This window comes from Triticum aestivum, chromosome 7D (genome assembly GCF_018294505.1).
Source record: "Triticum aestivum cultivar Chinese Spring chromosome 7D, IWGSC CS RefSeq v2.1, whole genome shotgun sequence".
In the NCBI taxonomy this organism is placed as follows: Eukaryota; Viridiplantae; Streptophyta; class Magnoliopsida; order Poales; family Poaceae; genus Triticum; species Triticum aestivum.
In genome coordinates, this window is record NC_057814.1 from 115,259,530 (window position 1) to 115,278,757 (window position 19,228).

The following is a 19,228-nucleotide window of genomic DNA, read 5'->3' on the forward strand; positions in this document are numbered from 1 at the left end:
GGTATGCTTTCATTGTCAACATAACGACCAAGAGTTCCCAATATCTTCCATACTAGATACATTATAGGCGGTTCCCACGCGGAAAGGTAAAGTTTTTACTCCCCCTCCACCAACATTCACACTCCACGGCTTGTCCGAAACAACGGGTGCCGTCCAACTATCAACATTCCTTGGGGAGTTTTGTTTAAATTATTTGCGATTTTGTTTTTGATCTTTTGATCATAGGACTGGGCATCCCAGTTACCAGCCATTTTCTCGTGAATGATGAGCGGAGTCCACTCATCGTGAGAATAACCCACCTAGCATGGAAGATACTGACAGCCCCTTGTCGCTACATGAGCGATTCGGGCATACAAAACAGATTATTATTTGAAGGTTTAGAGTTTGGCACATGCAAATTTACTTGGAACAGCAAGTAAATACCGCATATAGGTAGATATGGTGGACACTCATGGAATAAACTTGGTTCAAGGAATTTGGATGCACAAGCAGTATTCCCGCTTAGTACAGATATTTTGGCTAGCAAAGGATTCTAAATAGCAAGCACCACATGTTAGAGGATCCATAACAATATAACTTATACAAATATACCCAAGCATAACTCATTATGTTGTCTTCCTTGTCCGACTTCAACTAATTTGCTCAGGTTTGAAAATAATTAATGGGGCTCACAATCATAGAAGATGTCCAAGATAGTATATTTATATGTGAAATCTCTCTTCCTTCAATATTCTTTCATGAATTGTTCAAGTGACCAATACAATGTTTGCTAACCTTCAAAAAATTTACCACCTCTACTTCTTATATGTGAAGGCATTACTCCCCATGGGAAAGGCATATGAAACATATATAATTTCAGATTTATGACATTCAAATCATTCAACCATTTACTCATAGGATATAAGTGAAGCACACGAGTAAATGACAAACTACTCTAAAAAGATATGAGTGAAGATCAATGAGTAGTTAAATAATTATGTAGCTATGTGAAGACTCTCAAGAATTTCAGATCTTGGGATATTATTCAAACAGCAAGCAAAACAAAATAAAATGACATTTCAAGGATAGCACTCATCATGTGAAGAAGCAAAAACTTAGGCTCAACCGATAATAACCGATAATTGTTGAAGAAGAAAGGTGGGATGCCTACCGGGGCATCCCCAAGCTTAGATGCTTGAGACCTCTTGAAATATTATCTTGGGGTGCCTTGGGAATCCCCAAGCTTGAGCTTTTGTATCTCCTTAATTCCTCTCATATCACGGTTTCCTAAATCTCGAAAGCTTCATCCACACCAAACTCAACAAGAACTCGTGAGATAAGTTAGTATAAACCAATGCAAAAACCTTATCATTTTCTACTGTAACAAATCACTAAAATCATTATTCAACATTGCATACTAAATGTCTCTGCATATTTAATACTCCTATCCTCAAATAGAATCATTAAACAAGCAAACATATGTAAACAATGCAAACATAACAGCAATCTGCCAAAACAGTACAGTATGTAAAGAATGCAAGATTCATCATACTTCCCTAACTCCAAACATTATGAAAGAAAATTCCCACTGTAGTAAATTTATCAGAGCTTATTATGCAAAAGGTTTCAACATTTTATCACATTCTGACTTTTCTAGGGAATTTTTGCAACAGCGGTAAACTTTCTGTTTTGAAACAGCAACATGTATACTTGCAAAATAAGCATGGTAAAATCTATCCTTGACATTTTTATTGAAAATAGATATGCAAAACATTATTCTAAGTAACAGCAAGCAAATACTAACAAAATAAAATGACGCTCCAAGCAAAACACATATCATGTGGTGAATAAAAATATAGCTCCAAGTAAAGTTACCAATGAATGAAGACGGTAGAGGGGATGCCATCCGGGGCATCCCCAAGCTTAGGCTCTTGGTTGTCCTTGAATATTACCTTGGGGTGTCTTGGTCATCCCCAAGCTTAGGCTCTTTCCACTCCTTATTCCATAGTCCATCGAATCTTTACCCAAAACATGAAAACTTCACAACACAAAACTTAACAGAAAACTCATAAGCTCCGTTAGTATAAGAAAATAAAACCACCACTTAGGTACTGTTGTGAACTCATTCTAAATTCATATTGGTGTAATATCTACTGTATTCCAACTTCTCTATGGTTCATACCCTCCAATACTACTCATAGATTCATCAAAATAAGCAAACAACACATCGAAAACAGAATCTGTCAAAAACAGAACAGTCTGTAGTAATCTGTAACTAACGCAAACTTCTGGAACTCCAAAATTTTTAAAATAAATTGGTGGACCTGAGTAATTTGTCTAGTAATCATCTGAAAAAATAATCAACTAAATATCACTATCCAGTAAAAAGTTTTAGCTAATCTCGTGAGCGCTAAAGTTTCTGTTTTTTTACAGCATGATCATAAAGACTTCACCCAAGTCTTCCCAAAGGTTCTACTTGGCACAAACACTAATTAAAACACAAAACCACATCTAAACAGAAGCTAGATGGATTATTTATTTCTAAACAGAACCAAAATGCAAGAAACTAAAATAAAAATTGGGTTGCCACCCAACAAGCGCTAACGTTTAACGCCCCTAGCTAGACATGATGATTTCAATGATGCTCGCATAAAAGATAAGAATTGAAACATAAAGAGAGCATCATGAAGAATATGACTAGCACATTTAAGTCTAATCCACTTCCTATGCATAGGGATTTTGTGAGCAAACAACTTATGGGAACAAGAATCAACTTGCATAGGAAGGTAAAACAAGCATAACTTCAAGATTTTAAGCACATAAAGAGGAAACTTGATATTATTGCAATTCCTACATGCATATATTCCTCCCTCATAATAATTTTCAGTAGCATCATGAATGAATTCAACAATATAGCCAGCACCTAAAGCATTCTTTTCATGATCTACTTGCATAGAAATTTTACTACTCTCCACATAAGCAAAATTCTTCTCTTCAATAGTAGTGGGAGCAAACTCAACAAAATAACTATCATATGATTGAAAATTAAGATCAAGATGACAAGTTTCATGGTTATCATTGTTCTTTAGAGCATACGTGTCATCACAATAATCATCATAGATAGGAGGCATGCTTTCATCATAGTAAATTTGCTCATCAAAGCTTGGAGGACAAAAAATATCATCTTCATCAAATATAGCTTCTCCAAGCTTGTGGCTTTGCATATCATTAGCATCATGGATATTCAAGGAATTCATACTAACAACATTGCCATCATGCTCATCGTTCAAATATTTAGTGCCAAACATTTTATAGACTTCTTCTTCTAGCACTTTGGCACAATTTTCCTTTCCATCATACTCACGAAAGATATTAAAAAGATGAAGCGTATGAGGTAAACTCAATTCCATTTTTTTGTACTTTTCTTTTATAGACTAAACTAGTGATAAAACAAGAAAATAAAAGATTCGATTGCAAGATCTAAAGATATACCTTCAAGCACTCACCTCCCCGGCAACGGCGCCAGAAACTGCTTGATGTCTACTACACAACCTTCTTCTTGTAGACGTTGTTGGGCCTCCAAGTGTAGAGGTTTGTAGGACAGTAGCAAATTTCCCTCAAGTGGATGACCTAAGATTTATCAATCCGTGGGAGGCATAGGATGAAGATGGTCTCTCTCAAGCAACCCTGCAACCAAATAACAAAGAGTCTCTTGTGTCCCCAACACACCCAATACAATGGTAAATTGTATAGGTGCTGTCGGGGATATACCCCGCGGTATGACCCGGCCGGAATTGGCGACTCACTGGTGACCCGCCCGGAGCTTGGCGATTCACAGATAACCTGCCCGATCTTGGCGACTCATTAGTAACCCGGCGGGCGGGTCAGATGGACAACAAGGCCTAAAGCCCAGAAGGCCGGCTCACGTTATGATGGGCCGGATTAAAAGGAAAGGGATGACGAATATTTCCTTTACGAGGAAGCAAGACCCGGACTTGTAATTAACTTGTAAGAGAAGATAGACTAGTCCTAGTCCTACTAGGACTCCACATGTAGCCAGCCCCTCTAACTTATATAAGGAGGGGCAGGGCACCCCAAAGAAGGACAGGCAACAAGAAACGATCTCTAGGGCTAGACACCGAGAGCCGGTTCCCGGCGACTCTCCCGTGATCATAATGAGACCTAGCCTCAAACAGCATGTAGGGTTGTTACCGGATGATGTTTCCCGGGGCCCGAAGCTGTCTAAATCCATGTCTTGTGTTGCGTCTCTCGATTCCGCTCAACCCCTCTCAAGCTACCACATAGATGCGTTGGCCTCGCGACTAAGTCCTGACACTAAGGACATCTGCCGTGACAATTCCACGACAGTTGGCGCCCACCGTGGGGCCTGCGCACGGTGGTGATGAGTTCTTGAAGGGATCTCTCCTAGGGATCGAAAGCTCGCGATGTGATCAGATGAAGAAGAGCCGGTATGAAACAATCGCGCAAGAAGTCTACCGTCGGACGGATTAATTAATTCCACTCATTAATTTTGGAAGGATGAATACAAGATTGAGATCGGGAATTAGGGCTGCGTCTGTACGCGGCCGCAAGTCGCCGAGATCAACCGGAGTTTTTTACCGCAAGTATACGTCAACTGGTCCTATTTAGTGACCTGGTCTGATTGCTACCCTCTGGCGTGAAGATTGAAGCCTGCTGCAAGTTGATTGACACATGCTTTTACATTTCTGTTTGTTACGCAGAGAAGCAAACCCCTCAAGGGCATAGATTCCTAGGCCAATCATTACCTTGCAATTGATCTCACAAAAAGCTTTCCAAGTGGTTGCTCACATGAGTTTCCGATTTTCAAGTACTGTACCTGGCTTTTAAGGAGTCGAGTTTCCAACTGGGTTTGATGTGTCGATCTATTACTCAAGAGTTGCTGCTGTGGTTTCCTGTGTACGCAGCTACTGCTACCTCAAAAAAAATGCCATGACCGAGATGCGGATACAGCTGTGACCCGGTTTCACCACAGTGGTTTTCCTTAAACCGGCCCGCCTTCTGTTTTGACATGCTTGGGAATATTAAACGGTGGCCACTCTGGACTGCGGTCGCGTCAGCAGTCAGCTCCGTCAGTGTGCGCTGCCATTACTGGCAATACTTTGTTACTACTATTTATCTGTCCGGCTCAAGATGGACATCAGAAGGCTACACGAAACTATGGTGCAAAAATACGTGTCTGGAGATTTAAAAAAACGGACGAAGTTAAAAAATGCGCAACATTGAGCCCCTCTGCTGTATTAATTCACCGGGGCCGCATTGAGCCGCCACTGCTATGATAAGCCGCCGGGCTATTTTGGGTTGCCGGTCTACCTGAGCTGTTTTCTGTTGCGTTGAATGGATCATCGGTCATCCGAACAAATCAGGTGATATCCATCTAAGATTATTTTATTAGCGCATATTGTTTTTTGTCAAAAAACAATCACTTTGGTATGTGCAGGACAATGATTCATCATAAAGATGGTGTAATGCCGTATCCATGGAGTGTGCGGTAGCATCATCATGTAACGGCATCTGCGGCCGCTTACTGTTCAACAGGTGGGCGCAAGCCGCCACCCCTGCAGTCCGGTCTACATCAACGCGCCAGCCGACTCGCCCATCCGCGCCGCCTTACAATGCCATGGACGACCTGCCCGTCCACCCTCGCGGCCGGCTCACACGTCTGCGACCAGCTTACAATGTGACGGACAACTTACCCGTCCGCCCCCGCGGCCGACTCGGCGTCCGCGTCGCTTACCGCTCCTGCGATTGACTCGCCCGACCGCACCGGCTTACAACGCCGTGGCCGGCTCATCTGTCTGCTCCTGCGGCCGACTCGGCCGTGATTGGTTTCAGCTTCACCGTGATGATCATCAACTCCGCGGTGGATAATTTCTGGCCTGACATATCAGGTGAAATCAATCCAGTAAATTTTTATATATTATATATTGTTTTCTTTAAAAAGAGCAATTACCCTGGCTTGCGAGGTTTTTGATACAGGACAATTGTTCACTACATCAACACAACGTGGTTGACTCGCCCATCCGCGCGGCTTACCGCGCCGGCGATCGATTCGCCCGTCCGGACCGACTTACAACACCACGGCCGGCTCATCTGTCTGTGCCGCCTCTGATGCAACGGTCGTCTTTACCATCCATCTCTCGCGGGTTGGTCTATATAAACACACTGGGCCGCACCTGTATGCATGAGCTGTTTATTGAATATGAGCGAGTCACTGCTTGGGAAGCCCGGTTTTTCTTCCAACAAATTGGAGGCCAATTATCATGTATTATCAGCCGCCGTCTGCACTGGATGGTTCAATGGGCAGGCGCACAAGTCGCCGCCACTACAGTTTGGTTAACTTCAAAACATCCAGTTGGAAGGAACCATTGGCCGAGTTGCTGACACGGCTCATACGGGGTCATTTATAACCCACCGCAGTCACTTCAACCTTCTGTGGATTCACATCGCGCTATCAACACCAATGATATACACCTTATGCTATGGTCAATATGGAGAATCTCAAAGCCAACTCCTCGAGTCGTCTTGAGACTCGGGGGCTACAATGATATGACTCGGCAGCATTGGTCGGTTTCAATGCATTCAAGAACTCCGGGTCATTGGAGGGAAAAATAACCCGGTCCCGGAGGCTACCGCCATATTGGTAAAAGGTTTAGAGGCCGTCAGAAAATTTCTGGCTTAAAAAGAAGGATTCCGGTTTAGATCCGGCTTAAGAGACTTGACATCTCCCACAAAGCACTGAAGCTCTTAAATATCCGGTTTAAAATCCGGTTCAAGGGAAATTTATCTACCACAAAGTTTTGAAGCTCTCAAATCTGGTTCAAAATCCGGTTTAAGGTAAATTTGTTTATCACAAAGCTTTGAAACTCTCAATATCTTGTTTTTCCGGTTCAAAAAGAATTTATCTCTCACAAAAGTTCGAGTTTTCAGGAAAAATTAAAGGGACCAAAAGGAGTCTGTTACAAAGCACAACCCAAACATAAGTACCCTGCTTTAATGACCATTGGGAGCTGATCATAATCGAATTTAGATTAACCCTTTAGGTGTGACCCTGATCGTATTCGAATCAGAGTCGTTAAATATTCTCATGATCACTAGGGGGCTTCCTATTCAAACATAGGTCGTATTCGAACCAAAGAGAACATAGCTGTTGGTACTCTCTTGATCGGCACACTGCCGAGCTCACTAGGGGGATTCTTGATCATATTCGAATCATAGCTCAACCCCTTTTGGGAACCGACGTGGATCGTATTCGAATCGGCGTCGTTAAACAACTCTCAAGGTCATTTGGGGGCTTCCTGTTCAAACATAGGTCGTATTCGAACCAAAGAGAACATAGCTGTCGGTACCCTCTTGATCGGCAACGCCAAAGCCACTGGGGGCTATATGATCGTATTCGAATCTTAGCTTAACCCCTTTGGGAAGGTTTTCTGATCGTATTCGAATCAGAAGCCTCAAATTTTTTGAAGTCTCTTTTTGCAAACAATTTTTGGATTTTATTTGAAGCTCTTTTGATCATATCTAAAGTGTATATGAGTGGTTGCTATTTAACCCGGTTTGACTTTGGATGATAAGTCGCCATCATATGACAATCATAAGCATTTGGAAGTCTTGATTTCTAAAGATTGGGTTATCACCCTTACTGCACAGGTCACATAAACCGGCAGTGAAAATTCAATATCACAGGCATAATATTATTATTATAGTTGTGTTTCAAAGTTAGATTCATAATAGGCTTATCTGTGACTCCTTGTTACACATCAATGGTTATATGTGAGATATTATGACCCGCCCTGCGGTAAACCGCCAAGGGATCTTGTGATCTAATTATGTGCAGGATAAGACTACATTTGGATGGTTACCCGCCCTGGTTTTTGACGTTAAGTCGCTAGGGCATATGTTGTTTAAATTCTGCAGGATTTACAGAGCTATGACTTACATAAATGATTAAATTCAAGCCCATCATCATAGATTGAAATTAGTGTCTCAAAAGGGTTATCAATTCTTGATTTTCTCAAAGGCTATAAGCCGCCGGGTTGTACAAATTCCGGCTTACAATGGAGGCGTATTAAATCGCCATCGGCCAAGAGCCGCCGGGTATTTAAACTCCGGATTGACTTATCAGCAGATGAGGTATTCAAAGTCGCTTTGGCGCAATGGCTATTATTTTATCAATGGATATGATTTATTCTATAATGGAAAGAATAGTCCCGAGTCGCTGCAGGCTTACGACCCGGCACTTGGGGGCTACATTATTTAAATTGAGATTACATCAAATATGCAAGTCCCATGTCACTGCCAGCATGCACCATGGCACTTGGGGGCTAATGCAAAGTCATTTTTTGCTCAACTTATTGAAGACCCGACTCATCATATTCTAAATGAGCCGGCCCTTGGGGACTACCAATTGCTCCTGTCAAAAATTCAAGGTACACAAGCCTTAATCCATTATATTAAAGGGTCCACTGCTCAGTTGGTAAAGCACAAAGCTCTTAACCTTGTGGACGTGGGTTCAAGCCCCATGATGGGGGTTACATCATATGATGTTCTTTTCAAAGAAGTATATATAAAGTCCCAGCTCAATATTATCTTACTGAGCCGGCCCTTGGGGGCTACACGTTGCTGCTCAAAGTTTACATGATCATATTTACAAAGTCCCTGCTCATTATTGCATAATGAACCGGCCCTTGGGGGCTACACTGGTTGAAATTTTATGAGCATAAGGCAATTACAAGTCCCAGGTTGCTGCAAACATGACAACCCGACACTTAGGGGCTACAGGTGATATACATATAAGGGGGGGATATTCAAATTCTTAGTTTTGAGCAGATCAGATTGACCCGGTGTTTGCAACAATCATGATCTGGTGTCACTAATAATTATGACCCGGCGTCGGCAACAGTTATGACCCGGTGCTATCAATATTTACAAGCCGGCAATTTTGGTTATGATAAACCGGCAAGTTTTACCTCTTCAAGCCGACTGAAAGTCAGATGAGTATTTCAAGACCAATATGTTTTAAGCCGGCGCTTTGGAAGCCGATTCAAGTGGATTATTTCTTACAATATTTCTCTACAAGAGATTAATGCGAGTAAATTGACTCTGAAGCTGGCCTATTGACCCGGATTTTTCAAAAGAAGTATCTGGATTTTTTGCATTCACAAAGTTTGAACATATCTACTAAAGGAGATTTGCTATGAGTTCATGGGCATGTATCAAGAAGGAAATGACAAGGATTTAAAGATGATCAGGTGCCGGCTTACAAAAATTTAACCCGGAGCACAACCTATCAAGTTTGTTCTTGTGTTTATTTTACAGGATCAGTTTAACATGGATAAATCAAAATTAAACCGGGGGCTAATGTCGGGGATATACCCCGCGGTATGACCCGGCCGGAATTGGCGACTCACTGGTGACCCGCCCGGAGCTTGGCGATTCACAGATAACCTGCCCGATCTTGGCGACTCATTAGTAACCCGGCGGGCGGGTCAGATGGACAACAAGGCCTAAAGCCCAGAAGGCCGGCTCACGTTATGATGGGCCGGATTAAAAGGAAAGGGATGACGAATATTTCCTTTACGAGGAAGCAAGACCCGGACTTGTAATTAACTTGTAAGAGAAGATAGACTAGTCCTAGTCCTACTAGGACTCCACATGTAACCCGCCCCTCTAACTTATATAAGGAGGGGCAGGGCACCCCAAAGAGGGACAGGCAACAAGAAACGATCTCTAGGGCTAGACACCGAGAGCCGGTTCCCGGCGACTCTCCCGTGATCATAATGAGACCTAGCCTCAAACAGCATATAGGGTTGTTACCGGATGATGTTTCCTGGGGCCCGAAGCTGTCTAAATCCTTGTCTTGTGTTGCGTCTCTCGATTCCGCTCAACCCCTCTCAAGCTACCACATAGATGCGTTGGCCTTGCGACTAAGTCCTGACACTAAGGACATCTGTCGTGACAATTCCACGACAGGTGCACTAGTTCGGCGAAGAGATGGTGATACAAGTGCAATATGGATGGTAGATATAGGTTTTTGTAATCTGAAAATATAAAAACAGCAAGGTAACTAATGATAAAAGTGAGCACAAACGGTATTGCAATGCGTTAAAACAAGGCCTAGGATTCATACTTTCACTAGTGCAAGTTCTCTCAACAATAATAACATAATTTGATCATATAACTATCCCTCAACATGCAACAAAGAGTCACTCCAAAGTCACTAATAGCGGAGAACAAACGAAGAGATTATTGTAGGGTACGAAACCACCTCAAAGTTATTCTTTCGGATCGATCTATTCAAGAGTTCGTACTAGAATAACACCTTAAGACACATATCAACCAAAACCCTAATGTCACCTAGATACTCCAATGTCACCTCAAGTATCCGTGGGCATGATTATACGATATGCATCACACAATCTCAGATTCATCTATTCAACCAACACATAGAACCTCAAAGAGTGCCCCAAAGTTTCTACCGGAGAGTCAAGATGAAAACGTGTGCCAACCCCTATGCATAGGTTCATGGGCGGAACCCGCAAGTTGATCACCAAAACATACATCAAGTGAATCTATAGAATAACCCATTGTCACCACGGTTATCCCACGCAAGACATACATCAAGTGTTCTCAAATCATTAAAGACTCAATCCGATAAGATAACTTCAAAGGAAAAACTCAATCCATTACAAGAGAGTAGAGGGGGAGAAACATCATAAGATCCAACTATAATAGCAAAGCTCGCGATACATCAAGATCGTATCACCTCAAGAACACGAGAGAGATAGAGAGATCAAACACATAGCTACTGGTACATACCCTCAGCCCCGAGGGTGAACTACTCCCTCCTCGTCATGGAGAGCGCTGGGATGATGAATATGGCCACCGGTGAGGGTTCCCCCCTCCAGCAGGGTGCCGGAACAGGGTCCCGATTGATTTTTCGTGGCTACAGAGGCTTGCGGCGGCGGAACTCCCGATCTATTCTGTTTTCTGGAGGTTTCAGTATTTATAGGATTTTTTGGCGTAGGTCTCACGTTAGGGGGGTCTCCGGGTTGTCCACGAGGCAGGGGCCCACGCCCAGGGGGGTGGGCGCGCCCCCCACCCTCGTGGGCAGCCCGGGACTCTCCTGGCCCAACTCTTTTACTCCGGGGGCTTATTTTGGTCCAGAAAAAATCATCAAAAATTGGCACGTCAATTGGACTCCGTTTGGTTTTCCTTTTCTGCAAAACTTAAAAACAAGGAAAAAACAGCAACTGGCACTGGGCTCTAGGTTAATAGGTTAGTCCCAAAAATCATATAAAATAGCATATAAATGCATATAAAACATCCTAGAAGGATAATATAATAGCATGAATACTTCATAAATTATAGATACGTTGGAGACGTATCACTTGTGTTTCGAGCTTCTGTATTCGAGCCATCGAGGCCCCTGGCTTGTAATATGAAGCTTGTATTATTTTAATTTGTGTCTAGAGTTGTGTTGTGATATCTTACCGTGAGTCCCTGATCTTGATCGTACACATTTGCGTGTATGATTAGTGTACGGTCGAATCGGGGGCATCACACCCTCCCATGGTCGACCCTGACCTCCCCTTCTTACGCAACAGTTATCAACATTTCAGCGTCACGCAGTGCAGCACCGGCCTTCTCCTCTGCAAATGCTGGAATCCTCCCTATCCTAAGGAATACCGTTGGAATTTTTGTCCGAATCCAGGACCCGGACAATGTTTCAAATGTGGTGAGGCTAAGGAATTTGATTATGTTGTCTGCAATCCTGCTACCCATTAGTGGACTGTGTTGCCTCGTATAGAATTCCCTCCTATGGAATTGCACGACCGCCTGAAAAAGGTTGCCCCTCAAAACCAAGACTTCCAAATCCTGAAATACCTTCGTTTGCGTTCTCGCCTAGGCAATCACTTTTTGGGTTTTGACCCGGCCATTCCTTCCCGCTTTGTGGTGTTTGTGCACCTGGGCGCATTTCGTGGCCTGTCCACGGAAATGACCTACTCATCGGAAACTGGAGGATGGACTTCGATGCAGAGTCGGTGCTTTAATGTCAGTGTAAAATCGTTTAGTAATTTAGAAAGCAGTCAAAGCACCTTCTTGAGTGGCAGTATGCATTTCTTTACTTGTTATTCTACAATAGTCATACTGGACATGGAAAGGAATGCTTGGGGGGAAATTATAATGCCACCTGGCATGACAAACAACGGTGGCGATGCTTCCATTGGGCAGTCTCAGGGACGATTGTATGCTTGGCATATAGAGAATCAAGATGATTGTCAACTCTCTGTTTGGGTTCTTGAGGACTATGATAGTGGACAGTGGACGCTGAAGTGTACCGTCAATTGTTTTGAACTGTTTGGAAAGGATTGTCGTGAAAACGGCAAGTCCTACTCGATGTTTGCAATTCATCCAGAACATAATTTGATTTACCTTACTGACGGTAAGGAGAAGGTATTATCATACGAAATGGATGATCAGAAAGTGCATGTTATATGCACTTCTGGAGAATTCTTGGAAGGTCTGCCTTACACTCCATGTTTCGCGGAATGGACATCAAATGGTCAGTAAAGGCTTACATACTTAGCATGCCTCCTGTGTCCTAGTAAACATCAGTTGTTGGATATATGCCAAATCTTCTGGTTGGAGATGTCTGTTGGATACATGCACTCATGGGTGCATGTCGTTCTGTTGCTTTGAGCAATGCTGGTTAGCCATGAAGAATTTGTATCTGATCCTCTGATGGGAATGTTTCATTATATTAGAATGAACCTAGTTAGCCATGAAGAATCTGTAACTGATCCTCTGATATGAATGTTTAGTTATAGGAATGAACCTTGTCGCTTGATATATTTGTTTCATGTAATAATTATTGATGTCACTCTTTTAGCTCCTCATCTGGGGCAAATGTGAGATAATATATTATCTGTGTTTGAATGTTTAATTTCCTGCAAGCATATCTTTTGGTATGCATTTTGCTATCCACCAATATTTAATATTGATCTTGCCTTGCTTTTATGCATCAGGAACATATGTTATCTCCTTCTGGCTTGGCTTTTCCATTTATGTTACAGCATATACAGTGGGTATAAAAGAAAGATCTGTTTCCTTTTATGAAACTTGCATGGTCTTTGGTTGATGGTATCATACAATCTGCAGCTCTACAAACCTACTAGAGAACATGGTTTGCTTGTTCATGTGTTTGTAGTTGACACTGAGGTCGTACCCTTCAAATTGGTAGCTCGTCATTTTAACTCGTGCTCCTCTATTATCTTTTCAATTCTTGTTCTGATTGAGCTGTGTCCATAACAATTTTGTTTCTATTCCTTAATTCTGGCTGGGCTGTTGAATTTGGGTTCTCCGGATCAACAATGGCAGGCTGACAAGCAGTCCTAGGGACGGTCCGGCTCCTAGAGCCGACGTAAAAAAAAAGGTGGCTCATTCTTTGATCTGGTTGTCCCCGTATGGCTGACAGAGCAGTATGTGGTAACTATTGCTTAGCATGGTTCCACTTTTGTACACTGACAGCAGTTTCCTAAACAAACTTTACAATGAAGTCTTCAGATGTCTTCAAGTCTTGGTAACAAAGGTTTTTCATTGAAACTCTCGTATGTGTGCTTTGGAACAGAAGGTAAGGAACCGCAGGAACTTATAGTGCGTGTCTCTTTGATCCCTGAGCTTGAGGTCGCTGCGTTGGCTTGGTCGCGGATGTATTGATCAGCAGGTTTTGCGTGTTTTTTACCCTTTCTGTTTTGGTTGTGCATATACATAAATTATTGTTCTTTTACACTTTAATGAAATCGGGATCCAGCCTTGAATAATTGTTTGCGGGAGCTGTACACAAATATTTAGTTGTGTTGTGAAGAGGAAATCTGTGTTAAAAGACGTTAATATTGTGTAATGTTGCCTTGTACTGCTACACCACTCGGTTGCCTATACAAGATGATGTCAATACATTCCCCGCAAAAAAAGATGATGTCAATACACAAGATGGATCATGCATTTTCATGAATAATTGTTTGCGGGAGCCGTACACAAATATTTAGTTGTGTTGTAAAGTAGGAATCTGTGTTAAAAGACATTAATATTGTGTAATATTGCCTTGTAGTAGCCTATACAAGATGATGTCAGTACACAAGATATGAGAAAGCTAGGCATGATAAATTACTAGGTTCTTAATTCCACTCTTTTTTAGTGAAAGGGATTTTTCTGCTCTCATGTGCATGCACCGCATGAGTTGCTTAAGCAACCACGAGTGTTCATTTGCAGCTCTCTCAAGAGATGTACACAACAGAACTTCCTGGCAACTTGAGAAACAAAATAAAACAAACAGGTGAAAGCATGCAACATGTTTGTCTCAAATTTCACCGAGTCTGCAAAATCCCAGTCTTGTTATAACCGCAGAATGCCGACTGGAACTGAGGAGATTTCCCACGCTTCAGGTGTGACATTCGCCGCAGTCCATCTCGCAAGCACTCCAGAGAACATCATGAATAAGCACGGCAGAAGGGGAATGGAATGTGAATTGAATGGATCTATGTATAATTTTACACTGTATTCTGTTTTGTCAGGCTATTCTCCTGCTGGCTCCTTTTAATATACAACTACCAAGAACTTACAAGTGCTCCAACAGCGCACCTTTTTAGTTTTTCTCCTGCATCTCTTTCTCCTCTTTTTTTGTGGGTTGCTTTTCTCTGTGGTGCTTACCTAAGAGATGATGTTAGTACACGGCGACACGAAGCAGGCCGGGCTGAGGTTGCGTGTAATGGAGCCCTTCGTCCAGAAGGAACTGCTCGACGGCGATGGGCAGCCTCGCGGTGCGAGAGCCCTTGGTGTGGTGGCCTGTTCCGACGCATACCATGACTTGCATCCTTTCGCCTGAAGCCCTCGCCATGCCCCTCAGGGAGCCGAGCTCGACCTTCAGGATATGGATTGCTTCGCTCACGTGGAGGCCGTGTAGATCAATCAGACGATCACTCCCCCGTTGCAAAGAACCAGGGTTCCTGGACAATGAAACAACAATTCAGGATGAAACAGAAGTGCTTGTAAATATGTCGCCGGCATTCCACAGAAGCAGCGTATACATAGCTTGTAAAAAAAGGGGAGAAAGCAACCTCTGTCGATAAATAGCTTCTCTAGCTTTCTCATGAGCTGCTTTCATTTGCGAGTTATAGGCCTGACCTTTGATGCTTAGTTCCTTGGCCAGAGCTTTGTTGCCAATTAGGTAAGCTTGTCTAGCCTGCCAAGTACATCTTTCCATCAACATTCCAACTAACAAAATTAATGAGTCAAATATGCAGGACATAGCAACTCATGATATCCTGGATGAAATTTATATGATACTAGTAGCTATGGGGCCAGATTTACCGTTCCCTAAAGTAAGTCGCACAAATACATCATTTTGTATGGCTTGCAAACTTGCATATGAATAGTGAAAAATTTATACAAAAACATGAATATCCTCTGCCCTTCTTTTTTTTACATGGTCTGCCCTTCTATTTAGGAAGGAAAGGAACAAGACAATGTTAATGTCATTGATGGTTCAAAAAAGATGAACTTTCATAGACGTGTAGTCAGAACGAAGTTAAAATGGGAGACATTATGATTATTCTTGACTGCAGTTAAAAAAATAAGCACATGACAATGATACACACCTACATTACATACAGCAAGACGGCAACAACCAATTTTAAAAATGCCAAAATTCAACAAAAACCGATTAACAATGCCAAATTTGATGCGTAGGCCAAACCCTCAACAAATTCCTACTATGGTTCTGCCAGTGTATTTTTTAATATTGCTTATGAAAAGATACCTAAACAAGAAATGCAAATGCAAACATGTAACATGTACATTGGTTTAGAAGAATAGATACATATACAACCAAGAATCTGGAGACAACAATTAAGCTGCTCACCTGCTCAAAACATGCATTTCGGACACGGGCAAAATCACGAGCTTCTTCCCTCGATTCTGAATACATGTTTGCTGTTGGGCCACGTACAAAAATGAATCCATCAGTCTATAATTGCATCTATCTAGAAGACATAAAAATACACCAATATGCTTCAAATTATGCACACCCAACTATAATTTGCTTCCTGAGATCTATCCATGATCCACATCATTCTGGTTCAACCCATACATTGTAAAGCACAATGTACCAATCCTAACTTGCCTATTCTAAGATAACAACAATACAATGTGCAAAACCATCAAATTGTGCAATTTGCACCAGAAATAACTTATAGTATTCAGATGAGTATTACCGACTGCGTCGCCAGTATCAAGCCATGGAGTTGCAGTTGCACGTGCACTACTAACATTTTGATACTTGTTCCCAGAAGATGTTTTAGAACCAAAACTGTACTGCTTGGGTACAGAAACGGTAGAAACACCATTGCCGTAATCAGGACCCTTTTTGAACTTGTTATGGCCAGAATTCTGTGATGCAAGTTTCCGAACAGCTGAAACAAAATCACCAGTGCCACTAGATATGGTGGAAGAATTGCGCCCACTGAAGAAGCCAAGGATATCCATATCTCCCTTGGAGAAACCGTTTTGATCTTCTGCTGTTGGCAGGGCAGGAAAGTCCCCCGTACTAAAGTTTGGTGAGCTGGGGGTCAAATTCATTGTCTGATTGGAAGTAGGATCCACTTGCATCTGAAAAATCAAAAGAAAAAATAACCCTTGGAGATGCTACTGAATGTTGCAATTGTAACATAACTGCTTGAAGCAATGTACATTACCAAATAAAGTGGAAAGAGATTTTAATATTGTCTTTCAAAGGATACATTTAATACTGGTGCCTTGAGCAGAAAGAAAAATCATTAAAGTTTCAGCCATATACGTCAAGAAGAGTCAGCTATGTTAAGCAATGCTCTGATTGGACGTCTAGAGGAGTTAGTGTGAAAATTACAGATAGAAAGAGATTACCTCTAGCTGGGTGAGAATTTCAATAGTATGATTGAAGTCACATCCATTTGCATAGTACAGCTCCGCAAGACTCTCTGCTGAAAATCCAGGAAACTGAGACGCTAAATACTCTAGGGGGTCAAAAAGGCCATCTGATGCTGCAACGTACTCACAAGCAAAACTCTCAGTAAAGCCCGTGGTAGGATCATACTGAAGGTCCTGATTTTCATTAGCAAAGTGGAGGTCACCCACGTAATTTTGCTCCCAGTTGCTTGAACCAACAGTTGAAAAGGTTGCCTGTGAATTATCCTCGTAAAATAAATTGGTATGCCCAAGTTCCAGGTTGCTAGCTGAAGAAGACAACTCTTGGTGTTCTCTTGACAAGCGGCTAGCTTTTGTCCCATAGAACGGAGGTGCATTCAAGGATAATCCAGCAAGGGACAGTTCTTCAGGTTCATGTTCGATTTTCTCGAAAGAAGTGAAGTCTGGAATAATATCATCTGGGAGCTGCTTACGCCAGAACTGGTGTGCCTCATCGTCTGAGTTATTAGACTTGGACGACTCAGACCTATCTAGAATTTTTTTTCCAGGGGACCCCCTAAGTTCAGACTTACTTGCATCTGAAGCTGTGCTATTACCATAGGATGGTCTAATAACACATGAAGGGACAAACTCTGCTGCATTGGGATTTAATGAAGTGACTTTATTTGGTAACATTGACCTTGCATCACCGTTATTTGGAACAACTTTATTCAGTGAAGTCATCTTTTAACAGAAATTACATGTACAGGAAAACTCTTCCAATAAGATTTACCCAAACCCTGAAAAGGTGATAAACATCAAGGTTAGTATTAGTATAGTTTAGCACATTTACAAGAATTACATTTCCTATGAACAACTGAAATAGAAAAGCCATGTATCCTGTAATGGCAAGAAGCTATTTGCTAATCTGCAAAACTGTTCAGCTACTTCCATAATTTTCTGTGAGGTAGCTATAAATAATAAATTTAAGCCAGATTACTGAGAATCGATTTTATTTCCAAGGAAAAAACAATTTCATGCTTATCAAAAACAGCACGGGCAAATAAAAAATAATCCAATAAGTATGGCTCCAATTATTTGAGTAATTCTTAGAGCACACCAAATGTGAACTCTAAACTAGGTATGCCATTTATTAATTTACATGATATATATGGATGAACTAATCGACATTGATTCAGCTAGAAAAGTTCTCTTAGAATTGCCAAACTAGTCAGTCCATTAAATCGTACAGTTCGGCTCCAAAAAAGTTTGTTTTTGTTACTATCAGACAGAGATGGCAATAGTATTATCACCATTACTTGTAATAGAAGTTTCCAAATTTACACAAGGCCTACTTGTAATAGAAGTTTCCAAATTTACACAAGGCCTAAAAGCCGGTAGGTATCTTTCCGAAAAAGGGCGTTAGAGTAGGGCGTCACCCATTTGCACACAAAATGGCGTGCCCTTTCTTGGCTCAGATATAACTGCCTGAGCTACTACCACAACCGCCCGCGTCACGAGAGCTGCATATCCCGATGCAGTTTCTACACGCCAAATTCACCGGGTAGACGTTGAAATATCTAACGCTTCGCTGGTACGCATTGGCCAATAACTTCGCCTTGCCGCTAAATCAGTAAATTCCCATGAACGGCTAACGTAACGTAGCAGTAAAAAGGGAAAGAACAACAGAATAAGGAAGGTAGGCTTAGGGCTACGCCACCCAGAATCGGAATCATACACAGCTCCAGCTCTAGCAGAAGCTTGAAAATCAAATCATGCGCCCGGAGAAGGCAAACGAGATTGAGCAAACGGTGCACCTGGCTGGCTCTCCAGGCCACCCGCGCACGCGCTAGCTACGGACGGAGAGACGCCCGGGGAGGAGAGGAGAGAACCCACTGGGCCAACCCCGACGCCGCGCCGAGATCCGGTCGGGATCTACACGAGGCGAGCGTCCGCGGCAGATCTGGAGAGCTCACGCCAACGCGAGCCGATGCCCTTCCGCCGGTCGACGAGCTGGTAGTAATATATAGCTGGCGACCGGCCCATATGGGGCGGGAAGGATAAAAAGCCTCGGCCGCCCCTCCCCGACTCGGGGCAGGGTACGGGTCGTCACCGGCTCACCGCCCACGACACGGACACGGAGACGGAGACGGAGACGGAGCCGGCGCGGACACGGATGGGATTCGGAGGCGCGGCGGAGGTGGTGGTTTCCGAGGCGGGGTGGGTCGCCGGGATTTGTGGCGCGGTGGAGGCGGCCGTGGGGAGGGGAGGG

At 42.7% G+C, this 19,228-nt stretch overlaps 1 protein-coding gene and 1 pseudogene across 1 annotated transcript; one reads left to right on the forward strand and one right to left on the reverse strand.

The window, feature by feature from the left end:
- Window positions 1-12,591, forward strand: part of LOC123170943 (F-box protein At5g07610-like) — a 28,971-nt pseudogene extending 16,380 nt beyond the window's left edge.
- A 1,934-nt stretch (window positions 12,592-14,525) lies between these two features.
- On the reverse strand, window positions 14,526-19,228 carry LOC123170076 (polyadenylate-binding protein-interacting protein 7). Its single transcript, XM_044587921.1, has 6 exons — window positions 18,774-19,228; window positions 16,957-17,756; window positions 16,290-16,683; window positions 15,938-16,008; window positions 15,135-15,259; window positions 14,526-15,023 (listed from the first exon to the last, which is right to left on the reverse strand). The coding sequence occupies exons 2-6, from the start codon at window positions 17,698-17,700 to the stop codon at window positions 14,741-14,743; spliced, it is 1,617 nt and encodes a 538-aa protein (XP_044443856.1). The 5' UTR covers window positions 17,701-17,756; window positions 18,774-19,228; the 3' UTR covers window positions 14,526-14,740.